This window comes from Miniopterus schreibersii, assembly GCF_964146895.1.
Source record: "Miniopterus schreibersii genome assembly, chromosome: 1".
In the NCBI taxonomy this organism is placed as follows: domain Eukaryota; kingdom Metazoa; phylum Chordata; class Mammalia; order Chiroptera; family Miniopteridae; genus Miniopterus; species Miniopterus schreibersii.
Window position 1 is genome coordinate 150,291,958 of NC_138101.1, and position 27,791 is coordinate 150,319,748.

The window sequence follows — 27,791 nt, forward strand, 5'->3', positions numbered from 1 at the left end:
TATTGGAGATTCTTAGGCAGTTATGTTAATTTTAACATTGTTCAAATTCCTCTTGTGTAAATTTCCCAACAAAACTGGTTATATCAGTTGTCCTTTTCTTCTTGAGGACTGGAGGTATAGATAAACACAACACAAATAATTACACATTTGTTCTGTTAAAATTTTTAATGCTGCATATTACTCTTGGAGAATATCTAAGACTATAAATGGTTCAGAATTCAGTTTTTAAAAAAATAATTCTGAAATAACTGTATTACACCAACCAAAAAACCAGTATTTTGGTAATTAAAGGCGCAGAGTATGCCAAGATAATGTTCTAGTTTCTGGCTCTAGTTTCTCCAAAAGTACAAGCTTAAATCTAGAGCAGCTCTCCTCAGTCTTTCCTTGGTACTTTAGTAGTGATTAGCATTATAAATGTGGGTTTTCAGAACTGTTTACCTTTATGGAGGATGCATCTAACAATCCACTAGCCTAGGGATCAAGGTGTAGCCCTACCTCTGCCACTCTGAGCTGTTTGACCATGGATAAGCCATTTAATATCTATGCGCCTCAGTTTCCTCACTTGTAAAGTAAAATGGAAATGAAACCAAGTGTCCCAAATGTCTTTAACAGGTTCCTCCACTACTAAAATTCTGAATGTGTGATTGAAATGGATTTTGTGGTCCTGACTTGAAATCTAGATTGTTAAATAAATGAGTTAGGGTTCAGTTTAATGTCTTTCATCTGTCATGTAATTGCTGTAATGTTTGGCTTTGCAGGTTTTCCTATGATGGCAGGTGGAAGCAAAAACTGCAGACATCTGTGGACTTTCCCTTAGAAAATCTTGACTTGTCACAGTATGTTATTGGTCCAAAAAACCATTTGAAGAAATACAACTTGTTTTCTGTTTCAGTAAGTATGTCATTGAACTAAATACATTTTCTTTCAGAGCAAACTAAAAATAATGTTTCAAGTGGTTTCTTATCTCATAGGAAAGTAGAACAACATAAAGCTTTGAAATTATTGACATTTAAAATAATTCAATTTGAATTGATTTTCTCTTTTGTTTGGCACAGAATCACTATGGTGGGCTGGATGGAGGCCACTATACTGCCTATTGTAAAAATGCAGCAAGACAGCGGTGGTTTAAGTTTGATGATCATGAAGTTTCTGATATCTCCGTTTCTTCTGTGAAATCTTCAGCAGCTTATATCCTCTTTTATACTTCCCTGGGATCACGAGTGACTGATATAGCCACATGAGAAGAAGTAGGTTATAAACTAGTTATCTTTTAAAAAGCCGAGCAACACAACTCTTGAAATGCTTATAAAGTTACTGGACAGCTATACCTGGCCATTTAGAGGACTTCTAAGACAGCAAGAGCTGTTACTATCACCATATACTTCAGGTCAGTGCTATTATCAAAAAACCGGCTAATAACATGTAACAAGTATTGCAGTAAGCACTTCTTAGCGGTACCATTTACTTCATAATAACTTTTTTAGTTTGTTCCAAAATTAAAATAATTAACTAGCTAAGCATTATTCTGCCGGTCTAAAAACCATTGTATCTGTTATTTTCATTTTCACTCTTACGGCCTTTTTCACATTTCTAAGTCTCAGCTTGACCTATGAATACTCTAGAACGATACAAAGCAGATAGGAATGTATATGTATATATTTATTGCACACTTGCACATCAAATCGATGTACATAGTATCACGTGGTCTTTTCGTGGAATCTAGAACTCAAGGGATTGCTTTTTTTCTTTTGGCCTTTTCTGAGTAACTGCAGTGCTTTCTTAGGGAAATGACAGGGCAAAGCTATTTTTCTTTTGGCTTTGGGCTGCATTTGTGTACTTAAAATCTTTATTCTAAAAAAAAATAAATGGAAACTTTTCTCTAACTTTTTAAAATGAGAATTTTTCATTTACACCTACATTAAAATCTTAATGAGAAAAATAATTTAAAACCCTGTAAGTGTTCTGTCTTTAATTTTGTATTATCAAATATAGGACAGCAGAACTATAGATTTTATACATACACACACTCTTTATCTCACATTGACTTAAAATTTAGTTCACTTACCCTGTTAGCATCAGGACTCAATTCCACTCTTCAACTTGACCCAGAACTGTATATAGCACTTATGATTCTCAGAGTTGGGAGTCATAGTAAAATATAATACCCAGACTCATTCTATCAAGAGGAGTAGAAGTCAGGCATGACTGCAAAGTGAATTACCTCAGGGACTGTTGCTATGCATGAAGTCAGTTAAAACACTCCATATAAAAAGATTCTAAAGGTGCTTCTGAAAGCAGTGGACTCCCAAGGAGATGATGAAAAAATTGAGTTTTGAATTGTGAAGTTGACAGCTTTTCATGTTCAGCAGTTAGTCTAAGAGACATCGGTTTTTTGGCTACATTATCTGATCAATTAAATATCTGCCAATCACATTCTTAAGTTCACAGAGCCACTAGAACAAAAGTTATTTTTGTTCCATTAAGTGTCTTTGGAAAATAATTTGTTGGAGATATATATATATCTTTCTTGGCTATAGACTTACCTTATATAAGGTTGCATAATATGCCAGAAAGAAAAATGTCAGTGATGAAAGTAAGTTGCAAGAATTTAATAACAAGGCAAAACTTAAGTACCAGTGTCTGATTGCTTGTTCTGCAACTTTCAGGAAACACCATTTTCCTAGCTCTTGCATTTTTCTATAGGTATAGAAAAGGGCTGGCAGCTATAGAACAGGAGATATGCTGTAGCAGTTTGAACTGAAGTATCAGGAATCTCACTGACTCGTGTATCATCAAAGCTAAACCAGGCTTGGGTCACTGAGTTCTTGCAGAAAGCAGTGTAGTGGCCACCATCCAGATCACCAAAGTGGTTCTAGGGGAGGAAGGAATGTCAGACTTAGTATTCACATGCAAATACTCTATTGGGACAAAAAAGGTAAGGCCAAGAAATATTTTTCATAATTGTCCCTTATACTAAATTAAAAGGAAATAATTTTGTTCAATTGAATCATACATATAGCCTGACTTCTATATTGTTTTTCTGTTTTGGATGTTTTTTTAAAAATAGATTTTTTTAAATTAATTTTTTTTTTTTAAGGAGAGAGAGAGAGAAACATTGATTTGTTGTTCCACTTATTTATGCATTCATTGGTTGATTCTTGTATGTGCCCTGACTGGGGATCAGACTTGCAATCTTAGTCTATTGGGACCACGCTCTAACTGAGCTGCCTGGCCAGGGCTTACAGTGTTTTTCATTTCATTGAACTACTTATATATTGTACCCATTGACTACTTAACAGAATCTGTGAATGAAATAAATATTAGTCAAGTATTATCATATCAGTTAATACTTACTGAGCTTCAGCTGCATAGTGCTGCCATACAGTGTGAAGGGATTGTGCAGCAACAATCCCCTAAACCACAAGGGTCCAAAAAGAACCTGTTCCTTTATCTTTGTCCCTTGTTTTTGATAACCCAGTTAAAGGAGTGTTTGAAACAAAGACATTGGAGAGAAGGTGATATAGTGTACAGCTGGGGTTGACAAACCATTTTGTCCATTGGCCAGATCCAGCCTGCAACCCATTTTTGTATGGCCTGTTAAGAATGCACTTTATATTTTTATATGGTTGAAAAAATAAAAAGACTAATATTTTGTGACGTGAATATTTTATGAAATTCAGATTTCAATGTCCTTAAGTAAAGTTTAATGGGAACACAGCCATGCTCATTCTTTTATGTTTTTCATTGGCTGCTTTTATACTACAACAGTTAAAATAGTTGGGAGAAAGACCATATGGCCTGCAAAGCCTAAAATATTTACTGTCAGGCCTTTTACAGAGTAAGTTGCTGATGCCTGGTGCTGAAGGAAGTGGTTTTTTTGTAGTCAATTTTGACTGTGAATTTAGCTCTAATACTAAGGAAGGACCTTAAGGAAGTTATTTAACCTTTCTGAGCTTTAATTCCCCCATCTATTAAAATGGGGTAATAAGACCTAGTCTTAACTGTTAGGTATTTCATATTATAGAGCTACCCCGTAGGAAGTCCTTACTAAATGTTCCCTTTAGACCTTTATCTTCTACTCTCCCCTGACACGTTAGAGAAATATTCCAAAACTGACAATTAAAAGATCTAGTCTTGGTCCTCAATATGTGACCTTAAGCTGACATGCTTCAGTTTCCTTATTTATAAAATGGTGCCCATAATAGTGTGATGTAATTTGATTGAGAAAACAAATCATCTGGTGGATAAGTAGTGCCCAGACGATGAAGTAATGTTCTGAAGTGATTAGACAGAACAGAACTGGAGTATTATGTTCAGTTTTGATGACTCAATGGAAGAAAAAAAAAGACACAGAAGACAATGAAGCCAGCTGGGCATGGCTCAGCAGTTGAGCGTTGACCTAGGATCCACGCAATCAGGGTTTGATTCCCGGTCAGGGCACATGCCCAGGTTGTGGGCTTGATCAATGGTTCTCTCATCATTGATGTTTCTATCTCTCTCCCCCTCTCCTTTCCTCTCTCTGAAATCAATAAAGATATATTAAAAAAAAAAAAAAAAGACAATGAAGTATTTCTAGAGTTTCGGCAAATATAGGAGATAATTAGCTAGCTGAGAACCTTAGTTATAAAATTATAAGGAATGCTGAATAAAGCATGGTAAACACCCTTTGAACTATATGGTTGACTTTAAAGATTGTTTAGTAAGAGTCAGCCCCAGGGGCCAGAACCAGAGGAGCATGATGTAGGGTTGATCCTGTGACTGCCTCAGAGTAAAGATTATTCCTGGTCACTGTAACCAAGGTGCTTCAGTTTTAAAGGTCACACAAGGACAGGAGATAAAGTCTTAGGTTCCAACAAGGTGAGGAGTTGAATTGAGGTCCAAACACCTAGCCAGGGCTCTTAAAAGAGATTCACCCTCAATAAAAATCCCATTCTTTAGAGCTTGTCTTATCTTAGGCTATGGGTGCAGAGAATAAAAGTCATTCCTAGGAATTTGTTACCACACACCCTGTGTGGTTTCAGAGTCCCGTGAATCTCATGTGAGAAGTATTTTTGGGGTGTCATGCAGAAACAGTCTTACTTTCTGGATTGATGCACCATAATTCAGGCTGCACAAGATAACCCACATATAAAACCCCAGCGATGTTGAAAATGTACTATTTCAAATTAAAAGTTTAGAGGCTAGGCCAAAATGGTTGCATAAGAAGGTGCTGAGCTCACCACCTCCCAAGAACACACAGAACGTACACCTATATTTACAGCCATTCCTCCTAAGAGACAATGAGGGCCAATTGAACAGCTTCTGCAGGACAAACGAGAGAACAGAAAGAGAAGGTAGGGGAACCTCAAGAGCTCTCTGGAGCTGAGGGAACTCTACAGAACCAGAGAAACCAGTGAGTGCCATTGTTTACATTTCCCCTATGCTTGGATAGAGGATGGGAGTTCTAGCCAGGTGCTCTGGTTGACCTGAAGCACTGCTATAGCACATCCCCAGCCACTCCAGCAGGAAAAGCAAGGTGCCATAGTGCAGAACTAGCAAAGTGCTGCAGTACCTGCGTGCAGAGCTGCCCTTCCAGAGAAAATGCAGGGATTGGGTAGCATTGCTGCATGACTACATAGGGATGTCCCGTTGGAGGAAGTGCTGAACTGGCAGAGTACTGCAGTGCACACACAGGGCTGCCCCATCCAGAGCAAGTATGGAACCAATGGGGTGCTGCTGTGAGCACATGCAGGACTGACATGCCCAGAGAAAGCGCAAGAGGAGCAAAGTGCACAAAGAGCTGCCCTGTCCAGAGAAAGTGGAAGTAGTAGGGTGCTGCCACATCATACTCAGGGAAACCCTGGTCAGACCTGGCTTGGGCAACAGACAGAGCATCAGGGCAGGTCATGCACAGCAGGCACCCTACCCAGATCAGAAGGGCAAGGAAAGGCACACACATAAGGCTGCCACACCTGAATTCCATTCTGGCTGTGGACAGCCAGAACAATAATGAGCTACCGCACGTGTGTGTACACCAGACTGCCATGCCTGGAACCCATTCCTTCTGGTTAGGAGGCATACTAGGCACTGCGTATGCCCACCTTGATTACAGCTGGCCTACCAAAGTCATCCAGCACACAGTCAACACAGAAGCCACTTTTTCAAGACTGGGAGACATATCTACTTCATCTAACTCATAGGAAGAAACACAGAAAGTCAAACAAAATGGGGAGACAGAAGAATATGCCCCAAATGAAGAAAAAACCTTAGGAAAAAACCATAGTGGAATGGAGATAAATAATGTGTCAAAAAGAATTCAAAGAAATGGTTATAAGGATGTTCAAAAACCTTGACAGTAGAATAGAGGTACTCAGAACTTCAACAAGGAATTAGAAAATGTAATGAAGAACCAGTCAGAGATGAAGAAAATAACCAAAATGAAAAATATATTAGAAGGGTCCTGCCTGGGTAGCTTAGTTGCTTAGAGCATTGTCCCAATGCGCCAAGGTTGTGGGTCTGATCCCGTCAGAGCCCATACAAGAATCAACCAATGAATGCATAAATAAGTGGAACAATAAACTGATGTCTTTCTCCCTCCCTCCCCAATAAATAAATTTTCAAATATATTACAAGGAATCAACAACAGGTTAGTTAATAGAGGATAGATTAGCAATCTGGAAGAAAAAAATGTGGAAATCAAATCAGGACAGCAAAATGAAAAAAGAATTTTAAAAATTGAATATACCATTAAGGACTACTGAGATAACATCAAGCACTATAACATTTGCATTATAGGGATTTCAGAAAGAGAAGAGAGAAAAGGGCAGAAAGTATATTTGAAGAAATAATGGCTGAAAACTTTCCTATCCAGGTCTAGGGTTCAGAGTTACAAACAAGATGAACCCAAAAGGCCCACAGCAAGACATACTGTAATTTAAATGGCAAAAGTTAAGACACATCCTGAAGGCAACAAGTCTGTTTCCAACAAACAATGGAAACAAGTCTGCCCAGCTGGTGTGGCTCAGTGGATTGAGCGTTGTGCCACGAGGCTGCTGGTTCGATCCTGTCAGGGCATATGCCTGGGTTGCAGGCTTGATCCCCAGTAGCGGGTGTGCAGGAGGCAGCTGGTCAATGACTCTCCCATCATTGATGTTCCTATCTTACTCTCCCTTCCTCTCTCTGAAATCAGTAAAGGTGTGTGTATATATATATATATATATATATATATTTTTTTTTTAAATGCTTTCTTTATGAAGAAGAAAAGGCCATAACCATAAATGAGAAAATACAGGAAAAGAGAAAAAATCTCACTCTTAAGGCAAATATATAATGAACATTGATCAACCACTTAAACTATTATGAAAGTTAAAAGACAAAAGTATCAAAATTAACTATACAATAAGTAGGGGATACACAAAACAAAGATAAAACATGATGTCAAGAACAAAGTGTGAAGGGAGAGTAAAGATGTAGTGCTTTAAGAATGCATTTGAACTTAAATGCCTATCAATTAGTAGACTGCTATAGCTATAGATGGATCTATGTATATGAACCTCTTTGTTACCACAAATCAAAAACCTACAAAAAATATACCAAAAACTAAAGAGAAAAGAACCCAAACAAAATGCTAACGAAAAACAGCAAATAAAAGGAAAGAGATCAAGAGAAGAACAAAGCAACAGAGAACAACAAAAACCACCACAAAAAATTAATAAAATGGCATTAAGCACATACCTATCAATAAATGTAAATGGACTAAGTGCTCCAATCAGAAGACAGGTTGGACTTCTAGTCAAGATGGTGGAGTATGTAACCCCTGTGCTTGCCTCCTCCCATGACCACATCAAAAGTACAACTAAATTAAATAACCATCATTGAGAACCATCTGAAGACTAGCTGTACAGTATTCCTATTACAGAGAATATAAAGAAGCCATGTCAGGACTGGTAGGAGGGGTGATGACACAGTACATGCAGGTCCCACAAGCATAGTGCGGCAATTAAGAATCCAGAAGGATATCTCAGCTGTGGAAGTCCCCCCAAGAAGGGGTCTCAGCCCCACACCAGGCTTCCAAACCAAGGGCATCATGCCAGGATGAGGAGTCCCCATAACATCTGGCTGTGCAAACCAGTGGGGAGTGCATCTGAATGAGATAAAGGGCTTCTGGAGGCACCATGCATGGACTTGCTAGCTCACAGACTCACTCGCTCTTTGCTCCAGTGTGGGGTGGCAATTTGAAAATTGCCAGGGACATAAAAGGAGAAACCAAATTGACTAGCTTCAGAGCCAGGGCTGGAGGGGCAGGAGTCAGGAGAGCTCTCTCAGGGAACAGAAGAGCTGGCACATGCCATTTTTCCTTTGTTGATCCCCACCCAGCTCTCCATTAACCTGGCTAACACTGTTTGCCCCACCCTGGTGATTCTGTGAGATCCCACCACATCCAATTTGTATGCCAGCATGAGGTGCTTTAAGCAGCTTCCCCACATGAAGAGCCTGTCTTGGCTCACACTGTGGACTTTCCTAAACTCTCTCAAAGGTCCACAAACCCCAAACAAGCCGTGGCTGACCTAGGTGTGCCCTGTACCTCTTGCTAAGTGGCTTAATCCCAGCACAAGCAACGATTTTCATTGTAACTGCCATCAGGTAGCCCCATAAGATGAGGCCAGTATTGACTTAAACTGTAGCTTTAAGTGGCCACAAGCCCGGCACAAGTAGCAGCTAGCCTCAGCTCACATTATGGTGCCCACCAAAGGATCCCAAGCCCAGCAATAGTAGCAGCAGGCCTTGGTTCGAAGTATAGCCTTCCCTAAGCACCTCCAAGTCCAGCATAAGTGGCAACCAACTGTAGCCTCCATCAGGTGGCCCCAAGCTGGGCACAAATGGTGGCTGAAATTGGCCTGCACTGGAGCCCCTCCTGAGAGGCTCCGGAACCAACATACCCAGTGGGGTCAGCTTCAGACCACACCCAAGTACCAACCAACCAGATCCACAAATGACACACCTGAAGAATGGACCACAGCCCCACTAAAGCAACTCCAGCTCCATGGGGTTAGCCTGAGAATCAGTCCCTCCCACTGATGTAGTTAAGCTTCTATTGCTGTTGGCACAACAGGAGAACACAGACAACTCACACAAGGGACACCCCTGGAGCACCCAGCTTGGGTGAACTAGGAGACTGTGCCACTGGTCCTCAGAGGACACCAACTACAAAAGGCCACTTTGCCAACACTGGAAGACACAGCACCTCTACCTAATACATAGAAACAAACACAGGGAGGCAGCTAAAATGAGGAGACAAACATATACCAAATGAAAGAACTGGAAAAAAGTTCAGAAAAAGAACTAAAATGGAGACAAGCAATCTACCAGATACAGAGTTCAAAACACTGGTTATAAGGATGCTCAATGAACTCAGGGGAAAAAATAGATTAACTCAGTGAGAACTTATAAAAGAGATGAAAACTATAAAAAAGAACAACTCAGAAATGAATACAATAACTGAAATGAAGAATGTATTACAGGGAATCAACAGCAGATACAGCAGAGGACTGAATCACTCATCTGGAAGACAAAGTAACAGAAAACACCTAATTGGAAGAGCAAGACAGTAAAAGAATTTTTAAAAATGAGTAGTTTGCCCGGCCAGCGAGGCTCAGTGGTTGAGCGTTGACCTATGAACCAGGAGATCTCAGTTTGATTCCCAGTCAGGGCATATGCCTGGGGTTGCAAGCTAGATCCCCAGTAGGGGGCAAGCAGGAGAAAGCTGATCAATGATTCTCATCATTGATGTTTCTATCTCTATGTCTCTCCCTCTCCCGCTCTCTGAAATCAATAAAAACATTTTTAAAAAAATGAGGATAGTTTAAGAAACCTTTGGGACGACATCAAGCATAGTAACACTTGCATTATAGTGGTACCAGAAGAAGAAGCAAGAACAAGGGATTGAAAACCTATTTGAAGGAGTAATGATGGAAAAATTTCCTAACCTTGTGAAGGAAATAAACACGTAAGTTCAGGAAGCACAGAGATTTCCAAATAAGATGAACCCAAAGAAGCCTACACTAAGACACATCATAATTAAAATGCCAAAGTTTAAAGATAGAGAATCTTAAAAGTAGCAAGAGAAAAATAGTTAGTCATGCAAGGGACATCCCATAAGACTGTCAGCTGATTTCTCAACAGAAATTTTGCAGGTCAGAGGGATTGGCATGAAATATTCAAAGTGATGAAAGGCAAAGACCTACAACCAAAATTACACTACACAGCAAGGCTACCATTTAGAACTGAAGGAGAAATAAAGAATTTCCTAAACAAAAGCTAAAGGAGTTCATCACCACTAAACTAATACTATAAGAAATGTTAAAGGAACTTCTTTAAGAAGAAAAGATAAAAAATATTAATAAGAAAATACAGGAAAGAAAAAATTCTCACAAGGACAAGCATAACAAAAGCAATGGATGAACCAACTATATAGCTAGTATAAAGGTTAAAAAACAAAAGTAGGACTATCGTGCAACTACAACAATAAATCAAGGCATACACACACACACACAAAGAGGTAAAAAATAAAGCGTGGGGGGCAGGGAGCGAGTAAAAATTGTAGTAATTTTAGAATGTGTTCAGACTTAAGCAACCATCACCTTAAAATAAAGTGCTATATACATACCTTGGTACAGGAAACACATGGTAACCACAAACCAAAAATCTACATGAGATATACAAGAAATAAAGGAATCCAAACAACACTATAGAAAGTATTCAACATACAAAAGACGAGAACAAGAAATTAAGGAACAGAGAAGAATTATAAAAATAGAAAACAATAAAATGGCAATAACTACATACCTATCCATAATTACTTTAAATGTAAATGGACTAAATGCTCCAATCAAAAGACACAGGGTGGATGAATGGATTAAAAAACAAATAAAAGCCATACATATGCTGTCTACAAGAGACTTCAGATTGAAAGACAGACTAAAAGTAAAGGGATGGAAAATATATTTTATGCAATGGAAATGAAAGCTGGGGTACCAATACTTACATCAGAAAAATAGATTTTAAAACAAGGGCTGCGCCCGGCCGGGCGTGGCTCAGTGGTTGAGCGTCGACCTAGGATCCAGGCAATCAGGGTTTGATTCCTGGTCAGGGCACATGCCCATGTTGTGGGCTCGATCAGTGACTCATCATTGATGTTTCTCTCTCTCTCTCTCTCTCTCTCTCTCTTTCCCTCCCTCCCTCCCTCTCCTTTCCTCTCTCTGAAATCAATAAAGATATATTTTTTTAATAATTAAAAAAATAAAACAAGGGCTGTAACAGGAGACAAAGAAGGGCATTTTATTATAATAAAGGGATCAATCCAACAAAAGGACATAATTCTTATAAACATCTATGCACCATCATAGGAGCACCTAAAACATATAAAACAAGTACTGATGGACCTAAAGGGAGAGAGAGAAATTTAGTTGTAGTAGGGGACTTTAATTGATATCTCCATTGATATCAATGGATAAATCATTTAGACAGAAGATCAACAAGAAAACAGTGGCCTTAAATGACACATTAGACCAGATGAACTTAATTGATATTTTTAGGACATTTCACCCCAAAGTAGCACATGAAACATTTACCAGGATAAACCACATTTTAGGCCACAAAATGAGTCTCAATAAATTTTGGAATACTGAAATCATACGAAGCATCTTCTCTGAACACAATGGTATGAAACTAGAAATCAACTACAGAAGAAAACTAAAAAAATACGTGGAGGCTAAATAACATGCTACTAATCAATAAACAGGTTAACAATGAGATCAAAGAAGAAATCAAAAGGTACCTTGAGACAAATGAAAATGAAAGCACAATGATCCAAAAGCTGGGACACAGCCAAAGCAGTTTTAAGAGGGAAATGTATAGCAATATAACAATATAGGCCTATCACAAGAAACCAAAAAAATCTAACCTTACACCAGTGATTTTTAACTGGTGTGCGACAAGAATTTTTAAAGTGCAATACCTGACTATTTGTCAGGGGGCACTGACATCTTTTTCCCTTAGATTGTCAAATAAAAAATGACAAAGGCCCAAACAACAATATCCACCTGGTGTGAATTCCCTGTCTTGAACCATAAATATATAGGTCATATAATAGTTTCATCTTTTTGGTCATGTTGCATAATAAGGTTGTGTCTGATTGGTTAATTCTTGGTACCAGAAATCCTTATATACAAGGATAGGCACCTGATTTTTTAAAATGTCACTTTGGAGCAAAAAGGGTAGGTAATTACTATTTTTTATTTTTATTTTTTGGTAAATCAATCAAAATTATACCTACTTTTGTCAGATCAGCAAAAAATAAATTTGTGCGCCACAGAATTTTAGTAATTAGTTTATGTGTGCCATGAGATGCAAAAGGTTGAAAATTGCTGCCTTACACCAAAAGAAACTAGAAAAAGAACAAACAAAGCTCAAAGTGAGTAGAAGGAAGGAAATAATAAAGATCAGAGCCGAAAGAAATGAAATAGAAACAGGGAAGATCAATGAAACCAAGAGCTGGTTTTTGAAAAGAAAATTGACAAACTTTTAGTCAGACTCATCGAGAAGAAAAGAGAGAGAACCAAATACATAAAATCAGAAATAAAAGTGAAGTGACAACTGACACCACAGAAATACAAAGGATTTTAAGGAAATACTACAGTTATATGCCAACAAATTGGACAACCTGGAAGAAATGGATAAATTACAAAAAACATACAATCTTCCAAGGCTGAAACAAGAAGAAACAGAAAATCTGAACAGACGAAAAACTGCTAATGAAATTGAATCAATAATCCAAAAACTCCCAACAAACAAAAGCCCTGGCCCAGATAGCTTCACAGCTGAATTTTACCAAACATTCAAAGAAGAATTAATACCCATCCTTCTTAAACTATATCAAAAAAATTGAAGAGGAGAGAAGGCTCCCAAACTCATTTTACAAGGCCAGCATTACCCTGATACCAAAACCAAAGAAGCACACTACAACAAAATAAAATTATAGGCCAATATCCCTGTTGAATACTGATGCAGAAATCCTTGACAAAATATTAGCAAACTGAATTCAGCAATACTTTAAAAAGATCATACACCGAGATCAAGTGGTATTTATTTCCTGGATGCAAGGCTGATTCAGTGTCCGCAAATCAGTGTGATATACCACATAAATACAATGAAGGATAATAGTCATATGATCATATCAATAGATGCAGGAAAAGTATTTGACAATATCTAAAACCTATTTATGATAAAAACTCTAAGCAAAGTGGGGATATAGTACTTCATCATAATAAAGGCTATATGACAAACCAACAGCTAACATCATACTCAATGGTGAAAAGCTTAGAGCTTTTTCTTTAAGACCAGGAACAAGACAACGATGTTCACTTTCACCTCTTTTATTCAGCATAGTATTGGAAATCCCAGCCACAGCAATCAGACAAGAAAAAGAAAGAAAAGGCATCTGAATTGGGAAAGAAAAATGAAACTGTCATTTTCAGATGCCATGATTCTATATAGAGAACCATAAAGATTCCACCAAGAAACTATTAAAATAAATGAATTTAGCAAAGTACCAGGATACAAAATTAACCTTCAAAAATCAGTTGCATTTTCATACTCCAATAATGAACTATCAGAAAGAGAATTAAGAAAGTAATCCCACTTACAATTGCATTAAGAAGGATAAAATACAAATAAATTTAACCAAGCAGGTGAAAGACCTATACTTGGAAAACTAAAAAACACTGAAGAAAGAAATTGAAGAAGATACAAATAATGGAAAAATATACCATGCTTAAGAAGAGAAAGAATTTCCCAGCCGGGTGTGGCTCAGTGGTTGAGCATCGACCTAGGATCCAGGAGACTGCAGTTCGATTCCTGGTCAGGGCACATGCCTGGGTTGTGAACTCTATCCCCGGTTGGGGGTGTGCAGGAGGCAGCCAATCAATGATGACTCTCTCATCATTGATGTGTCTCTCTCTCTCCCTCTCTCTTCCTCTCTCTGAAATCAATAAAGATATATTAAAAAGAAAACAAAGAATAGAAAGAATTAACATTGTTAAATGTCCATACTACCCAAAGGAATCTATAGGTTCAATGCAATCCCCATGAAATACCAATGGCATTTTCCATAGAACTAGAACAAGTACTCTTAGCAATTATATGGAGCCACAAAAGACCATGAATAGCCAAAGCAATTCAGAAAAAAGAAAATGGTTGGAGGTATCATGCTCCCTGATATCAAACTATATTATAGTCATAAAAATAGCATAGTACTGGCATAAAAACAGACACATAAAAATAGCCCAGAAATAAGCCCATCCTTATATGGTCAATTAATCTATGATAAAGGAGGCAAGAATATACAATGGGATAAAGACAAGTAGCATTGGAAAAGGACAACCACATGCAAAAAAAGTAAAACTAGATTACTGTTATACCATATACAAAAATAAACTCAAAATGGATTAAAGACATAAATGTAAGACCTGAAGCCAAAAATCTCCTAGAACAAAACATAGGGAGTAAACTTTTGACATCACTGCTATTAATATTTTTTTGATATTGCTCCCCAGACAAGAGAAACAAAATTAAAAATAAACAAATGGAATTACATGAAACCAAACAGTTTTTGCTCAGTGAAGGAAACCATCAACAATCTACAAAATAGGGGAAGATATTTGCCAATGATACATCTAATAAGGGCTTAATATCCAAAATACATAAAGAACTCATACAAACTAATACTAAAAAACCCCAAACAATCCAATTTAAAAATGGGCAGACGACCTAGTAGATATTTTTCCAGAAACTACATACAGTGGCCTACAGACATATGAAAAGAGGCCCAATATCAGTATTCATCAGGGATATTCAAATTAAAGCCACACGAGATATCATCTCACATCTGTCAAAATCACTATCATCAATAAATCAACAAACAACAACTGTTGGTGAGATTGTGGAGAAAAGGGAACCCTTGTGCACTATTGGTGGGATTGTAAATTGGTGCAGCCACTATAGAAAACAACATAAACGTTTCTTAAAAAATTAGAAGTAGAAATACCACATGACCCATCAATTCCACTTCTGGGTACTTATTCCAGGAAATCCAAAAATCCAAAACACTAATTTGAAAAGATATATGAACCCCTATGTTGATTGCAATAGACAAGATATGAAAGCAGTCTAAGTGTTCATTGATATATGAATGGAATATTACTCAGCCATAGAATGAAATTTACAGCCCTGGCCAGTATGGCTCAGTTGGTTGGAGCATGGTCCTATACACTAAAAGGTGGTAGGTTCAATTCCTGGTCAGTGCACATACTCAGGTTTTGGTTTCTATCCCCAGTCAGGGGGTGTACAGGAGACAACCGATCGATGTTTCTCTCTCACATCGATATTTCTCTCTCTCTCTCTCTTTCTCCCCCTCCCTCCCTCTCACTCCAAAATCAATAAAAAACATATTTTTTTTTAAAAGAATGAAATTTACTATTTGTGACATCATGGATGAACCTAGAGGGTATTATGCTAGGTGAAATAATTCAGACACAGAAAGACAAATATCATATGATCTCGCTTATTATATGTGGGACCTAAAAATAATAGAACAAACAAAACAAACTCATAAATACAGAGAACAAATTGGTGGTCACCAAATAAGAGGGGGGTTGGGGACATGGGTGAAAAAGATGAAAGGGATTAAGAAGTACAAATTGCCAATTATAAAAAGTTATAAGGATGTAATATACAGCATAGGGAATATAGTCAATAATATTGTAATAGCTATGTATGATATCAGATGAATATTGGACTTATTGGGTTGACTACTTTGTAATTTATAGAAATATGTAATCACTATGCTGTGTACCTGAAACTAATTTAATAATGTATGTCAACTGTAATTGAAAATTTTTTTAAAAAGAAGAAAAAATAAAAATAAAAGCCGTAAGTCTTAAAAAAAAAAAAAAAAAAAAGATATAGGCTGGCAGAACAGAAAAAAACAAGACTCGTCTACATACTGCCTACAAGAGACTTTTTAAAAAATATGTTTTTATTGATTTTAGAGAGAGGAGAGGAGAGGGAAAGAGAAATATTGATGTGAGAGCAAAACATCAATCTGCTGCCTCCTGCACACCCTCTACCAGGGATCAAGCCTGCAACCACAGCACATTCCTGACCAGGAATCAAACCAGCCACCTTTTGATGCATGGGACAACACTAAACTGGCCAGGGCAAGAGACTAACTTTAGATTCAAAGACACAAACACGAGGGAAAGATAGCAGATGACTGAGTGGAAACTACGCTGGCACTCTTCTGGGACCACAGTGGAATTACAACTAAAATACAGAAAAACCCTCCTGAATAATCAACTGAAAGTGAACTCCAGAGCACCCTCAAAACAAAGGAGAAAAAGTGGAACTGCATAGAGACTGGTAGGAAGTGCAGAGGCACAAGAGGGCTGGCTGGGCTCCCACAGGCAGCAGCTGAAAGTCAGGAGGGATATCTCAGCTGTGGGGGGTTCGCACTGAGGACTCTGGGGCCTAAACCCCAGGCTGGGCTTCCCAGCCAAGAGCACCAGAATTGAGAAAGGTGCCCACATAACATCCGGCTGTGAAAAGCAGCAGGGTTTCTGTCTGCAAGGGAGAGACTGCTAGAACTACAGGGGCCCTCTTAAAGAGCCAATGCACAAAGTTTCATGTGCAGCCACTCACCTTGGGCTCCAGCAGGAGGAGGGCAGAATGGACTGGAGCTGTGTGAGGAAAATCTAGGGATGTGGGCTTTGGAGATTGAGATCAGAATCCATCTGGATTCCTCTGTCCAGTCATTTCCCCATAATGCAGAGGACACCTTTCTCAGGAAGACAATTTGCTGCTTTTGCCTGAGTGGGGAGCAACTGCCCCATCCTGCAGGAAAATCTCTCACCCTGCCCTGTGGAGTTTCTACAGCCTGAGGCTCATTAAGAGAATCAGATTAATCAGTCTGCAAGGCAGAGGCAGACCTCAGAGTGCTTTAAGTCTTTGCCTGATCTGTTTCTGGACCCAGGCCTTGGAAAAGCAGACTTTGGTGTGCATCTTGGTCCCAGCAGAGAAGACCTCAAGCTGAGGGTTATTGATAGCTCCAAACATGGTACTCAAGGCCAGTCACAAACAATGTCTGACACTGGCCTGCACCAGAGACCCTCCAAAAAGACTGAGAGTCCTAGAATATCTACCTAATACATAGAAACAAACCCAAACAGGCAAAATGGGGAGACAAAAAAACAAGTCCCAAATGAAAGAACAAGAAAAGTCTCCAAAAAAGAGCTAAATGAAATGGAGATAAGCAATCCATCAGATATAGAGTTCAGAATACCGATTGTAAGGATGCTGAACAGCATGAAAAAAGATATGGAAACTAGAAAGCAAATAAAGAATGACATAGCAGAAATAAAGAATACATTGGAAGGAATAAACAGCAGATTAGAGGAAGCTGAGGATCAGATCAGCAAATCAGAAGACAGGGTAGAAAAAATCCCTCAATCAGAGATTTAAAAATAAAAAACAATTTAAAAACAGGAGGACAGTCTAAGGGAACTGTGGGACAACATGAAATGTAACAATATTCACATAGGAATGCCAGAAGAGGTTGAAAGTAAGCAAGGGTTAGAGAACCTGTTTGAAGAAAGTGACAGAAAACTTCCCTAACCTGGTCAAGGAAAAAGTCACACAAGTTCAGGAGGCACAGAGTCCCAAGCAAGAAGAATCCAAAGAGGCCCACGCTCAGACACATCATAATTAAAATGCCAAGAATTCAGGACAGAGAGAGAATCTTAAAGGAAGCTAGAAAAAAGCAATCTGTTACCTACAAAGGAGCTCCCATAAGGCTGTCAGCTGACTTCTCATCAGAATCTACAGGCCAGAAGGGAATGGCAGGAAGTATTCAGGGTAATGCAAAACAAGGATCTGAAACCAAGACTACTCTATCCAGCAAGACCATCATTCAAGGTAGACAGTGAAATGAACAGCTTCCCAGACAAAAAAGGCTGAAGGAGTTTATCACTACCAAACCAGCACTGCAGGAAATGTTAAAGGGACTGCTGTAATTAGAAGTAGAAATAGAGAGAGTGAAACATAGGCATAAAGAATTAAAATGACAATAGATAGGTATCTATCAATAATAACCTTAAATATAAATGGATTAAATGCCCCAATAAAAAGACATAGGGTGGCTGAATGGATAAGAAAACATGACCCAAATATATGCTGTCTACAAAAGACCCATCTCAGAACAAAATACTCTCACAGGATGAGAGTGAAGGGATTGGGGGGGAAAATTTCCATGCAAATGGAAATGAAAAAAAGCTGGGCTAACGATACTCATATCAGACAAAAGAGACTTCAAAATGAAGACCATAATGAGAGACAAGAAAGGTCATTACATAATACTAAAGGGATTGATACAACAAGAGGATATAACCCTGATAAACATATGCACGCAATATAAGAGCGCCTAAATTTATTTAAAAAAAACAACTTCTAGAGGACTTTCAGGGAGAGATCAACAGCAATGCAGTCATACTAGGGGACTTTAACACACCACTGACTTCACTGGATAGGTCTTCCAGACAAAAAATGAACAAGGACACAGTGACCCTCAATGACACACTAGATCAGATGGATTTAATTGACAATTACAGAACAGTCCACCCCAAAGCTTCAGAATATATTCTTCTCAAGTGCACACAGGACTTGATAGACCACATGTTAGGACACAAACAAGTCTCTACAAGTTCAAGAAGACTGAAATAATATCAAGCATCTTCTCGGACCACAATGGCATGAAATTAGAAATCAACTACAGTAAAAACACTCAAAACCATTCAAACACATGGAGGCTAAATAGCATGTTTTTAAACAATGAATAGGTTACCAAAGAGATTAAGAAAGAAATCAAAATCTTCCTGGAAACAAATGAAAATGATCACACAATGACTCCAAATCTATGGGACACAATGAAAGCGGTCCTGAGAGGGAAGTTCAGAGCACTACAAGCCTACCTCAAGAAACAAGAAAAACTTCTAATAGATTCTCTAACCCTACAACTTAAAAACTTAGAACGAGAACAAGAAAAGCCCAGAGTAAGTAGAAGGAAGGAAATAATAAAGATCAAAGCAGAAATAAATGTCATAGAGACTAAAAAAACAATACAAAAGGTCAATGAAACCAAGGACTGGTTCTCTGAAAAGATAAACAAGTTTGATGAACCTTTAGCCAGACTCATCAAGAAACAGAGAGGGGACTCAAATAAACAAAATCAGAAATGAAAGAGGTGAAGTAACAACTGACCCAACAGAAATACAAAGGATTGTAAGAAAATACTATGAACAACTATACACCACCAAGCTGGACAACCTGGAGGAAATGGACAAATTCCTAGAAAAATACAACCTGCCAAAATTCAATCAGGAAGAGCCAGGAAACCTGAATAGGCCAATAACTGATGATGAACTTGAAGCAGTAATCAAAGGGCTCCTAGCACACAAAAGCCCTGGCCCAGATGGCTTCACAGGGGAGTTTTACCAAACATTCAAAGAAAAACTAACACCTACCCTCCTCAAACCATTCCAAAAAATCCAAGAGGAAAGAACACTTCCAAGCTCTTTTTATGAGGCCAGAATTAGTCCAATTCCAAAATCAGGTAAAGACACTACAAAGAAAGACAACTACAGGCCAATATCCCTAATGAACATAGATGTTAAGATCCTCAACAAAATATTAACAAATCGGATCCAGCAATATATTAAAAAGATCATACACCATGACCAAGTGGGATTTATTCCAGGGATGCAAGGTTGGTACAATATTCGCAAATCAATAAACATGATATATCACATAAACAAATTAAAAGACAAAAATCACATGATCATATCAATAGATGCAGAAAAAGCAATGAATAAAATCCAACACCCATTTTTGATAAAAATTCTCAGCAAAGTGGGAATAGAGGGCTCATACCTCAACATAATGAAGGCCATATGTGACAAACCTACAGCCAACATCATACTCAATGGGCAAAAACTAAACCATTTCCCTAAGAACAGGAACAAGACAGGGATGTCCACTTTCACCACTCTTATTCAACATAGTCCTGGAAGTCCTAGCCACAGCGATCAGACAAGGTGAAAACATAAAAGGCATCCAAACTGGCAAGGAGGAAGTAAAACTGTCAGTATTTGCAGATAACATGCTATTGTACATAGAAAATCCTAAAGACTCCACCAAAAAACTACTAGGTTTAATAAATGAATTATGCAAGATAGCAGGGTACACAAAATTAACACCCAGAAATCGATGGCATTTTTATACACCAATAATGTACTCTCAGAAAAAGAAACTAAAAAAAAAAAAAAAAATACCAACTTTCACCATATAAACTCAGAATGGATAAAAGACTTAAATGTAAGATGCAAATCCATAAAAATGATAGAAGAAAATGTAGGCAGCAAAATCTCAGACATCTCTCGTAGCAATATGTTTTCTGATACATCTCCTAGGGCAAGAGAAACAAAGGAGAAAATAAAGAATGGGACTACATCAAAATAAAAAGCTTCTATACAGCAAAAGAAACCATCAACAAAATGAAAAGGGAGCCCACTGTATGGGAGAACATATTTGCCAATGACACATCTGATAAAGGGTTAATATCCAAAATATATAAGGAACTTATAAAACTTAACAAAAGGAAGACAATCCAATGTAAAAATGGGCAAAGGACCTAAATAGACACTTCTCCAAAGAGGACACACAGATGGCCAAGAGACATATGAAAAAATGCTCAAAGTCACTAATCATCAGAGAGATGCAAATTAAAACCACAATGAGGTATCACTTCACACCTGTCAGAATGGCTCCATCAACAAGTCAACAAGCAACATGTGCTGCCGAGGGTGTAGAGGAAAGGGAACCGTAGTACATTGCTGGTGGGAATCCAGACTGATGCAGTCACTATGGAAAGCAGTATGGAGTTTCCTCAAAAATTAAAAATTGAACTACCATTTGACCCAGTGATCCCACTTCTAGGAATATATCCTAAGAAACCCGAAACCCAACTGGAAAGAACTTATGCACCCCTATATTCATAGCAGTGTTATTTACAATAGCTAAGATCTGGAAACAGCCCAAGTGCCCATCAGCAGATGAGTGGATAAAAAAGCTGTGGTACATTTACACCATGGAATACTATGCAGCTGTAAAAAAGGACCTCTTACCCTTTGGGACAGTATGGATGGAACTGGAGAATATTATGCTAAGTGAACTAAGCCAGTCAGAAAAAGACAAATATCACATGATCTCACTCATATGTGGAATGTGATAAACAAAATAAACTGATGAACAAAATAAATCCAGAGACTTAGAAGCATGGAACAGACTGAGGGATCTCAGAGGGAAGGTGGGGATGGGGGAGTGGGTAGGGAGGGGAGAGATTAATCAAAGAACTTACATGTTTACAAACATAAGCCATGGACACAGACATTGGTATGGGGAAGGACCGGGGGTGGGATGGATGCAGGGTGGAGGGGATCAATGGGGGGAAAAGGGGGACATCTGTAATACTTTCAACAATAAAGATAAAAAAACAAAAATAAAAATAAATAGGAAAGAAAAACAACAACAAATGTCCTTGGTGACTGGGGCATGGAGTGGGGACATTGATGAGCAAGCTCAAGAGAAGCAAGATGACTGAGGTGGCCATGCAGAACATGACTCCAAAATCCCTTCCTTATGACCCCCCAAAAATGGCTCCAGGAATGCTGAGCTCAGTCATGTCTTCAAGTTCCTTAGAGTCCTAATTAGAATGAATTAAGTTTGTAAACTGATTCAATTCTCTGTCTGTGTTTATAAAAGTCCCAGGAAAATGGACCATACACAGAGCACAATGGTAATGAAGCTAAGTAGGTGGTGAAACTAAGTTATATTTAAAACTGTTCAGCTAATTATAAAAAGTCTGGTGGAAGAATGTTTTTCCTTGCTTTGAAGATCAGAATTTTTAATGCAAAAAAATGGTGGATCAAATGATTTACGTAACATTGAAATCCATTATTAAAATTTTTCCGTCTGGGCTTACCTAGAAAAAAAAGAAAGGCACAAACAAAGTGAAGGGATGGAAAACAACATTCCATTCAAATAGAAATGAAGAGAAAGAAGGTATTGAAATACTAACATCAGCGAAAATATACTTTTAAACAAAAATATAAAGAGACAATGTAGGACAACACATATCCAAGAAGAGAATGTAATATTATAAATATCTATGCACCTAACATAGAAGCACCTAATGGACATAGCGGCAGAAATTTATAGTAATACAACAATAGTTGGGAACTTTAATACTCCTCTTACCTCAATGGATAGGTCATCCAGACTGAAAATTAATATGGGAATAATGACCTTAAATATCACGTTAGACCAGATCAACTTTACAGATATTTCTAGAACATTTCACCCCCAAACTGCAGTATACATTTTTCTCAAGTGCACATGGAACATTTTCCAGGATAGACCTCATATTAAGTCACAAAAACAAGCCTCAATGAATTCAAGAGTATGAAAATTATATCAAGCATATTTTCTAACCACAATGGCATGAAACTAGAAATCAACTACAAGAAGAACTGGAAAACACACAAATATGTGGAAATTCAACAGCACGCTACTAAACAACCATTGGATCAAAGAGGAAATCAAACAGAAATTTTAAAACTACTTGATACAAATGAAAATACAACTTTCTAAAATTTACGGGATGCAACAAAAGTTGTAAGAGGGAAGTCCGTAGCTATACAGGCCTATCTCAAGGAACAAGAAAAACCCCAACTAAAAAATCTAACTTTACGCATAAAGGAACTAGAAAAAGAACAAACAAAGCCCAAAGTCAGTGGAAAAAAGAATATAATAAAGAAAAGGGCAGATACAAACAAAATTGAAACTAATAAAAAGAAAGATCAATGAAACTAATAGCTGGTTCTTTTAAAAAAAAAAAAAATTATTTGATTTTTGAGAGAGAGAGAGAAACATCGATTTGTTGTTCCACTCACTTATTTATGCATTCATTGGTTGCTTCTTTGTATGTGCCCTGACAGGTCGAACCCACGACCTTGGCACATCAGGACAGTGCTCTAACCAACTGAGCTACCTGGCTAGGGACTAAGAGCTAGTTCTTTGAAAGAATAAATAAAATCAACAAATCTCTAGCCAGACTCAGCAAGAAGAAGTAGAGAGACCAAGTAAATAAAATCAGAAATAAAAGAGAGATTACAACTGACTCCACAGAAATACAAATGATCATTGAATAATAGTATGAGCTATTATAAGCCAACAAATTAGACATCCTGGAGGAAACTGGCAAATTCCTAGAAAGACACAACCTTCTAAAACTAAACCAGGAAGAAACAGAAAATCTGAACAGATCTATTACTAGCAATGAAATTGAAGAAGTAATTTTAAACAAAAGACCAGGACCAGATGACTTCATAGGTGAATTCTACCAAACATTCAAAGAAGAATTAATACCTACCCTTCTCAAACTCTTCCAAAAAAATTATAGAGAGGGAAACAGTTCCAAATTCATCCTATAAAGCCAGCATTACCTTGATACCCAAACCAGAGGAAGATACAACAAAAAAAGAAAATTATAGGCCAATATCCCTCATGAACATAGATGCAAAAATCCTCAACAAAATACTAGCAAACTGAATTCAACCATACATTAAAAAGATTATACACCATGATCAAGTGAGTTTTATACCAGGGATGCAAGAATGGTACAATATCCACAAAACAATGTGACATACCACATCAACAAAACCAAGGATTAAACACATGATCATCTCAATAGATGCAGAAAAGGCATTTGACAAAACTCAACATCCATTTTTAATAAAAACTCTCAACAAAATGGGCATAGAAGGAACTTACCACAAAATGATAAAAGCCATATATGACAAGCCCACAGCTAACATACTTAATGGTGAAAAGCTGAACGCTATTCCTCTGATAAGAAACAAGATAAAGATGCTCACTGTCACACTATCACTCAATATAGTATTGGAAATCCTAATCACAGCAATCAGACAAGAAAAGGGAAAGTCATCCAAATTGGAAAGGAAGAAGTAAAACCATCACTATTTGCAGATGTCATGATACTATATATAGAAAACCCTAAAGAATCCAACAAAAAATAATAGAATAAATGAATTCAGTAAAGTAGCAGGGTACAAAATGAATATACAGAAATCTGTCTCATTTCTGTACATTAATGATGACCAAGAAGGAGAAATTAAGAAAACAATCCCATTTATAATTGCATCAAAAAGAATAAAATACCCAGAATAAATTTAACCAAGGAGGTGAAAGGCCTGAGCTCTGAAAACTGTAAGACACCGATTAACAAAACTGAAGAGGACACAAATAAATGAAGAACACATTGTGCTAATAGACTGGAAGGATTAGTAGTGTTAAAATGTCCATCCTACATAAAGCAATCTACAGATTCAGTGCAATCCCTATCAAAATACCAATGACATTCTTCTCAGAACTAGAAAAAATAATTCTAAAATTTATATGAAACCACAACAGACCACAAATAGCCAAAGCATTCTTGGAAAAAAAAAAGGTTGGAGGTATCATACTCTCTGATTTCAAACTATATTACAAAGTTATTATAAAACAGTATAGTACCAGCATTAAAACACACAGATCAATGGAACAGAATAGAAAGCCCATAAATAAACCATTGCTTATATGGTCAGTTAATCTATGACAAAGAAGGCAAGAATATATGATAGGGAAATGACAGTCTTGCTTTTTTTTAAAATCCTCACCTGAAGATATGCTTATTGATTTTAGAAGGAGGGGAAAAGAGAGGAAGAGGGGGAGAGGGAGGGAGGGAGAGAGAGAGAAACATAGATGTGAGAGGGAGCATTGATCGGTTGCCTTCCATATGTACCCCAACCAGGGATCGAACTGACATCCTAGGTATGTGCCCTGATCAGGAATCTAACCCGCAACCTTTTGGTGTAGATATAGGACGACACGCCAGCCAACTGAGCCATGCTGGCCGGGGCAACAGTCTCTTTAACAAGTGGTGTGCAAAAACAAAAGAAAAGTTTAAAACTGGGCCACTCTCTTACACCATATACAAAAATAAACTCAAAATGGATAAAAAACTTAAATGTAAGACCTGAAGCCATAAAACTCCTAGAAGAAAACATAGGTAGTGATCTATTTGACATCATGTCTTTTGAGCAAGGGAAACAAAAGCAAAAATAAACAAATGAGACTTCATCAAACTAAAAAGCTTCTGCACAATGGAGGAATCAATCAACAAAAGGAAAATAACAACCTACTGAATGGGAGAAGATACTTGTAAATGATACACCCAATAAGGGGTTGATATCCAAAACATATAGGAAATTCATACAACTCAATAAAAAAATAAACAATCTCGTAAAAAACAATGGGCAGAAAACATGAAGAGACATTTCTCCAAAGAATAAACAGATGGCCAACAGACATGAAAACATGCTCAACATCACTAATCATCAGGGAAATGCAAATCAAAACTACAATGAAATACCACCTCACACCAGTCAGAATGGCTATTATGAAAAAGCCAACAAATATCAAGTCCTGGCGAGGATGTGGAGAACGGGGAACCCTTGTGCACCATTTGTAGGTGTGTAAATTGGTGCAGCCACTATGGAAAACAGCATGCAGATTCCTCAGAAAACTAAAAGTAGAGCTGCCATATGCCCCAGCAATTCTACTCCTGGATATTTACCTGGAGATATAAAAAACACTAATTTGAAAACATGTATGTGATATCCAAGATGGCAGAGGGAAAGCTTAAAAGATATATGCACCCCTATGTTCAATAAAGCATTATTTACAATTACCAAGATTTGGAAGCAACCTATCCATCAATAGATGTGTGGATAAAGAAAATTTTTTATATATGTATATGTGATATATATATATACACACACATATATATCACAATGGAATGTTAGTAATAAAAAAGAATGAAATCCTGCTATTTGCTACAATATGGACAGATCTAGAGGGTATTCTGCTCAATGAAATAAGTCAGACAGAAAAACTAATACCACAAAATTTCACTTATATGATCTTAATTAAGGCTTTAAATCAAGTATGGAAGCTGAGTAATTGCAAAAGAATCTAAATAAAATGTGTAATCTCAAAAGTTGTAAAAGGAAAATAAACTAAAGAAAACCATCAATTTAGCCCTAGCTGGTCTGGCTCTGTGATTAGAGCATTGGCCTGCAGACTGAAGGGTCCCGGGTTCAATTCCTGCCAAGGGCACATATCTCGGTTGCAGGCTCGATCCCTGGCCCTGGGTACGTGCGGGAGGCAACCAATCAATGTGTCTCTCTCACATCGGTGTTTCTCTCTCTCTCTCTCTCTCTCCCCCCCTCTCCCTTCCACTCTCTCTGAAAAGCAATGGAAAAAATATCCTCAGGTGAGGATTAAAAAAAAACACCATCAAGTTAGTAGTAGGCAAGAAAAAAAGGAGGACATGAGTAGAGAAATCAGATTAATTTAAAGCACACAAGATGACACCAGAAACAAATCCAAATTCATTACCAGTTGAAATATATGGAAATGTACTTAACTTACTACAGAGATTGACAGATAAAAATCCAGTTCTATATTCTACACTATCATTCAGAACTCAGGAAGATTGAATTTAAAGGGATAGAAAAGGTACAGTAGGTAGATACTACCAAAAGAAAGCTGGGGAAGCTATGAAAGCATCAATTAAAATGAACTTAAAGACAAAAAGTATTATAAATGATAGAGTCACTGTATAATAAAAAAGGGTTTAATACACCAAAAATTTGTAATTCTAAACTGCTATGCAGTTTAAACAAATTTGTTTAAAATTTTGTTTAAAAACATTGAGAACTTTAGGGAAATGTTGACAAGTCTAGCATCATAATGGTATACACTCTTTCTATGCAGTTACATATATTTATTATATTATATAGTATTATATATATTTATGTTAAGATAATAAATAATGACCAAATGGTATTCATCCCAGCAATGCAAGGGTAGTAAAATTAGAAAACCTATAAATATAATTGACCATACTAACATTAAAAAGGATTCAGGGGACCCATAGCATCTCAAAAGAAGATTTAATAAAATTCGACACGTTTACAGACATGCACAAAAACTGCTAGCAAACTAGAACAGAAGGAAGGATCCATAACCTGATAAAGTGTAGCTACTAAAAATTTACAGTGAGTGTCATTTTTGATTATTCACTTCAAAACCAAGAAAACAATATATCAACACATTTCTTTCAACTATCAATTAGCCAAACAGATGAAAAAAAAACACCCCAGTATAGAGATAGTTTTGAATAATAGAAGCTTAACTTCAACCTGGCTCCTAATAGATAGAAATACACAAGTCTCAACAAATGTAAAAGAATTACTTTCATACAGATCATAATCTTTGAACACAATACAATAAAATTGGCCGTCGATACAAAAAGATATACCTCCTCCAAATTCCTATACTTTCAGAAATTAATAAAAAACACAACACTTCTAAGTAACTTTTTACGGCAAATAAGAAATCATAATGTAAGTTATAAAAACGTAGAAATACACAGTAATAAAAATACTATATCAAAACATGGGCTTCAGTGATGTCTGTGATTGTCTTTAAAATAATATGGTGCAGGGAGGGGACTAGGGTCA

At 37.3% G+C, this 27,791-nt stretch overlaps 2 protein-coding genes across 5 annotated transcripts in view; one reads left to right on the forward strand and one right to left on the reverse strand.

The window, feature by feature from the left end:
* USP8 (ubiquitin specific peptidase 8) overlaps positions 1 to 1,954 on the forward strand; it is a 53,327-nt gene extending 51,373 nt beyond the window's left edge. For 2 of the 4 annotated variants that reach the window (XM_081134408.1, XM_081134409.1), the window contains 2 exons: positions 759 to 891; positions 1,056 to 1,954. In XM_081134408.1, the coding sequence (XP_080990534.1) occupies positions 759 to 891; positions 1,056 to 1,241 (319 nt within the window). In that variant the 3' untranslated portion in view covers positions 1,242 to 1,954. The remainder of the gene's footprint in view (positions 1 to 758; positions 892 to 1,055) is intronic. The other 2 variants (XM_081134410.1, XM_081134411.1) reach the window with 1 other exon arrangement.
* A 726-nt stretch (positions 1,955 to 2,680) lies between these two features.
* The window catches only part of USP50 (ubiquitin specific peptidase 50), a gene marked incomplete at its 3' end in the record, with an annotated part of 42,694 nt that continues 17,583 nt past the window's right edge, over positions 2,681 to 27,791 (reverse strand). Inside the window, exon 7 of the mRNA XM_081137755.1 lies at positions 2,681 to 2,872. Within this exon, the coding sequence (XP_080993881.1) occupies positions 2,681 to 2,872 (192 nt within the window). The remainder of the gene's footprint in view (positions 2,873 to 27,791) is intronic.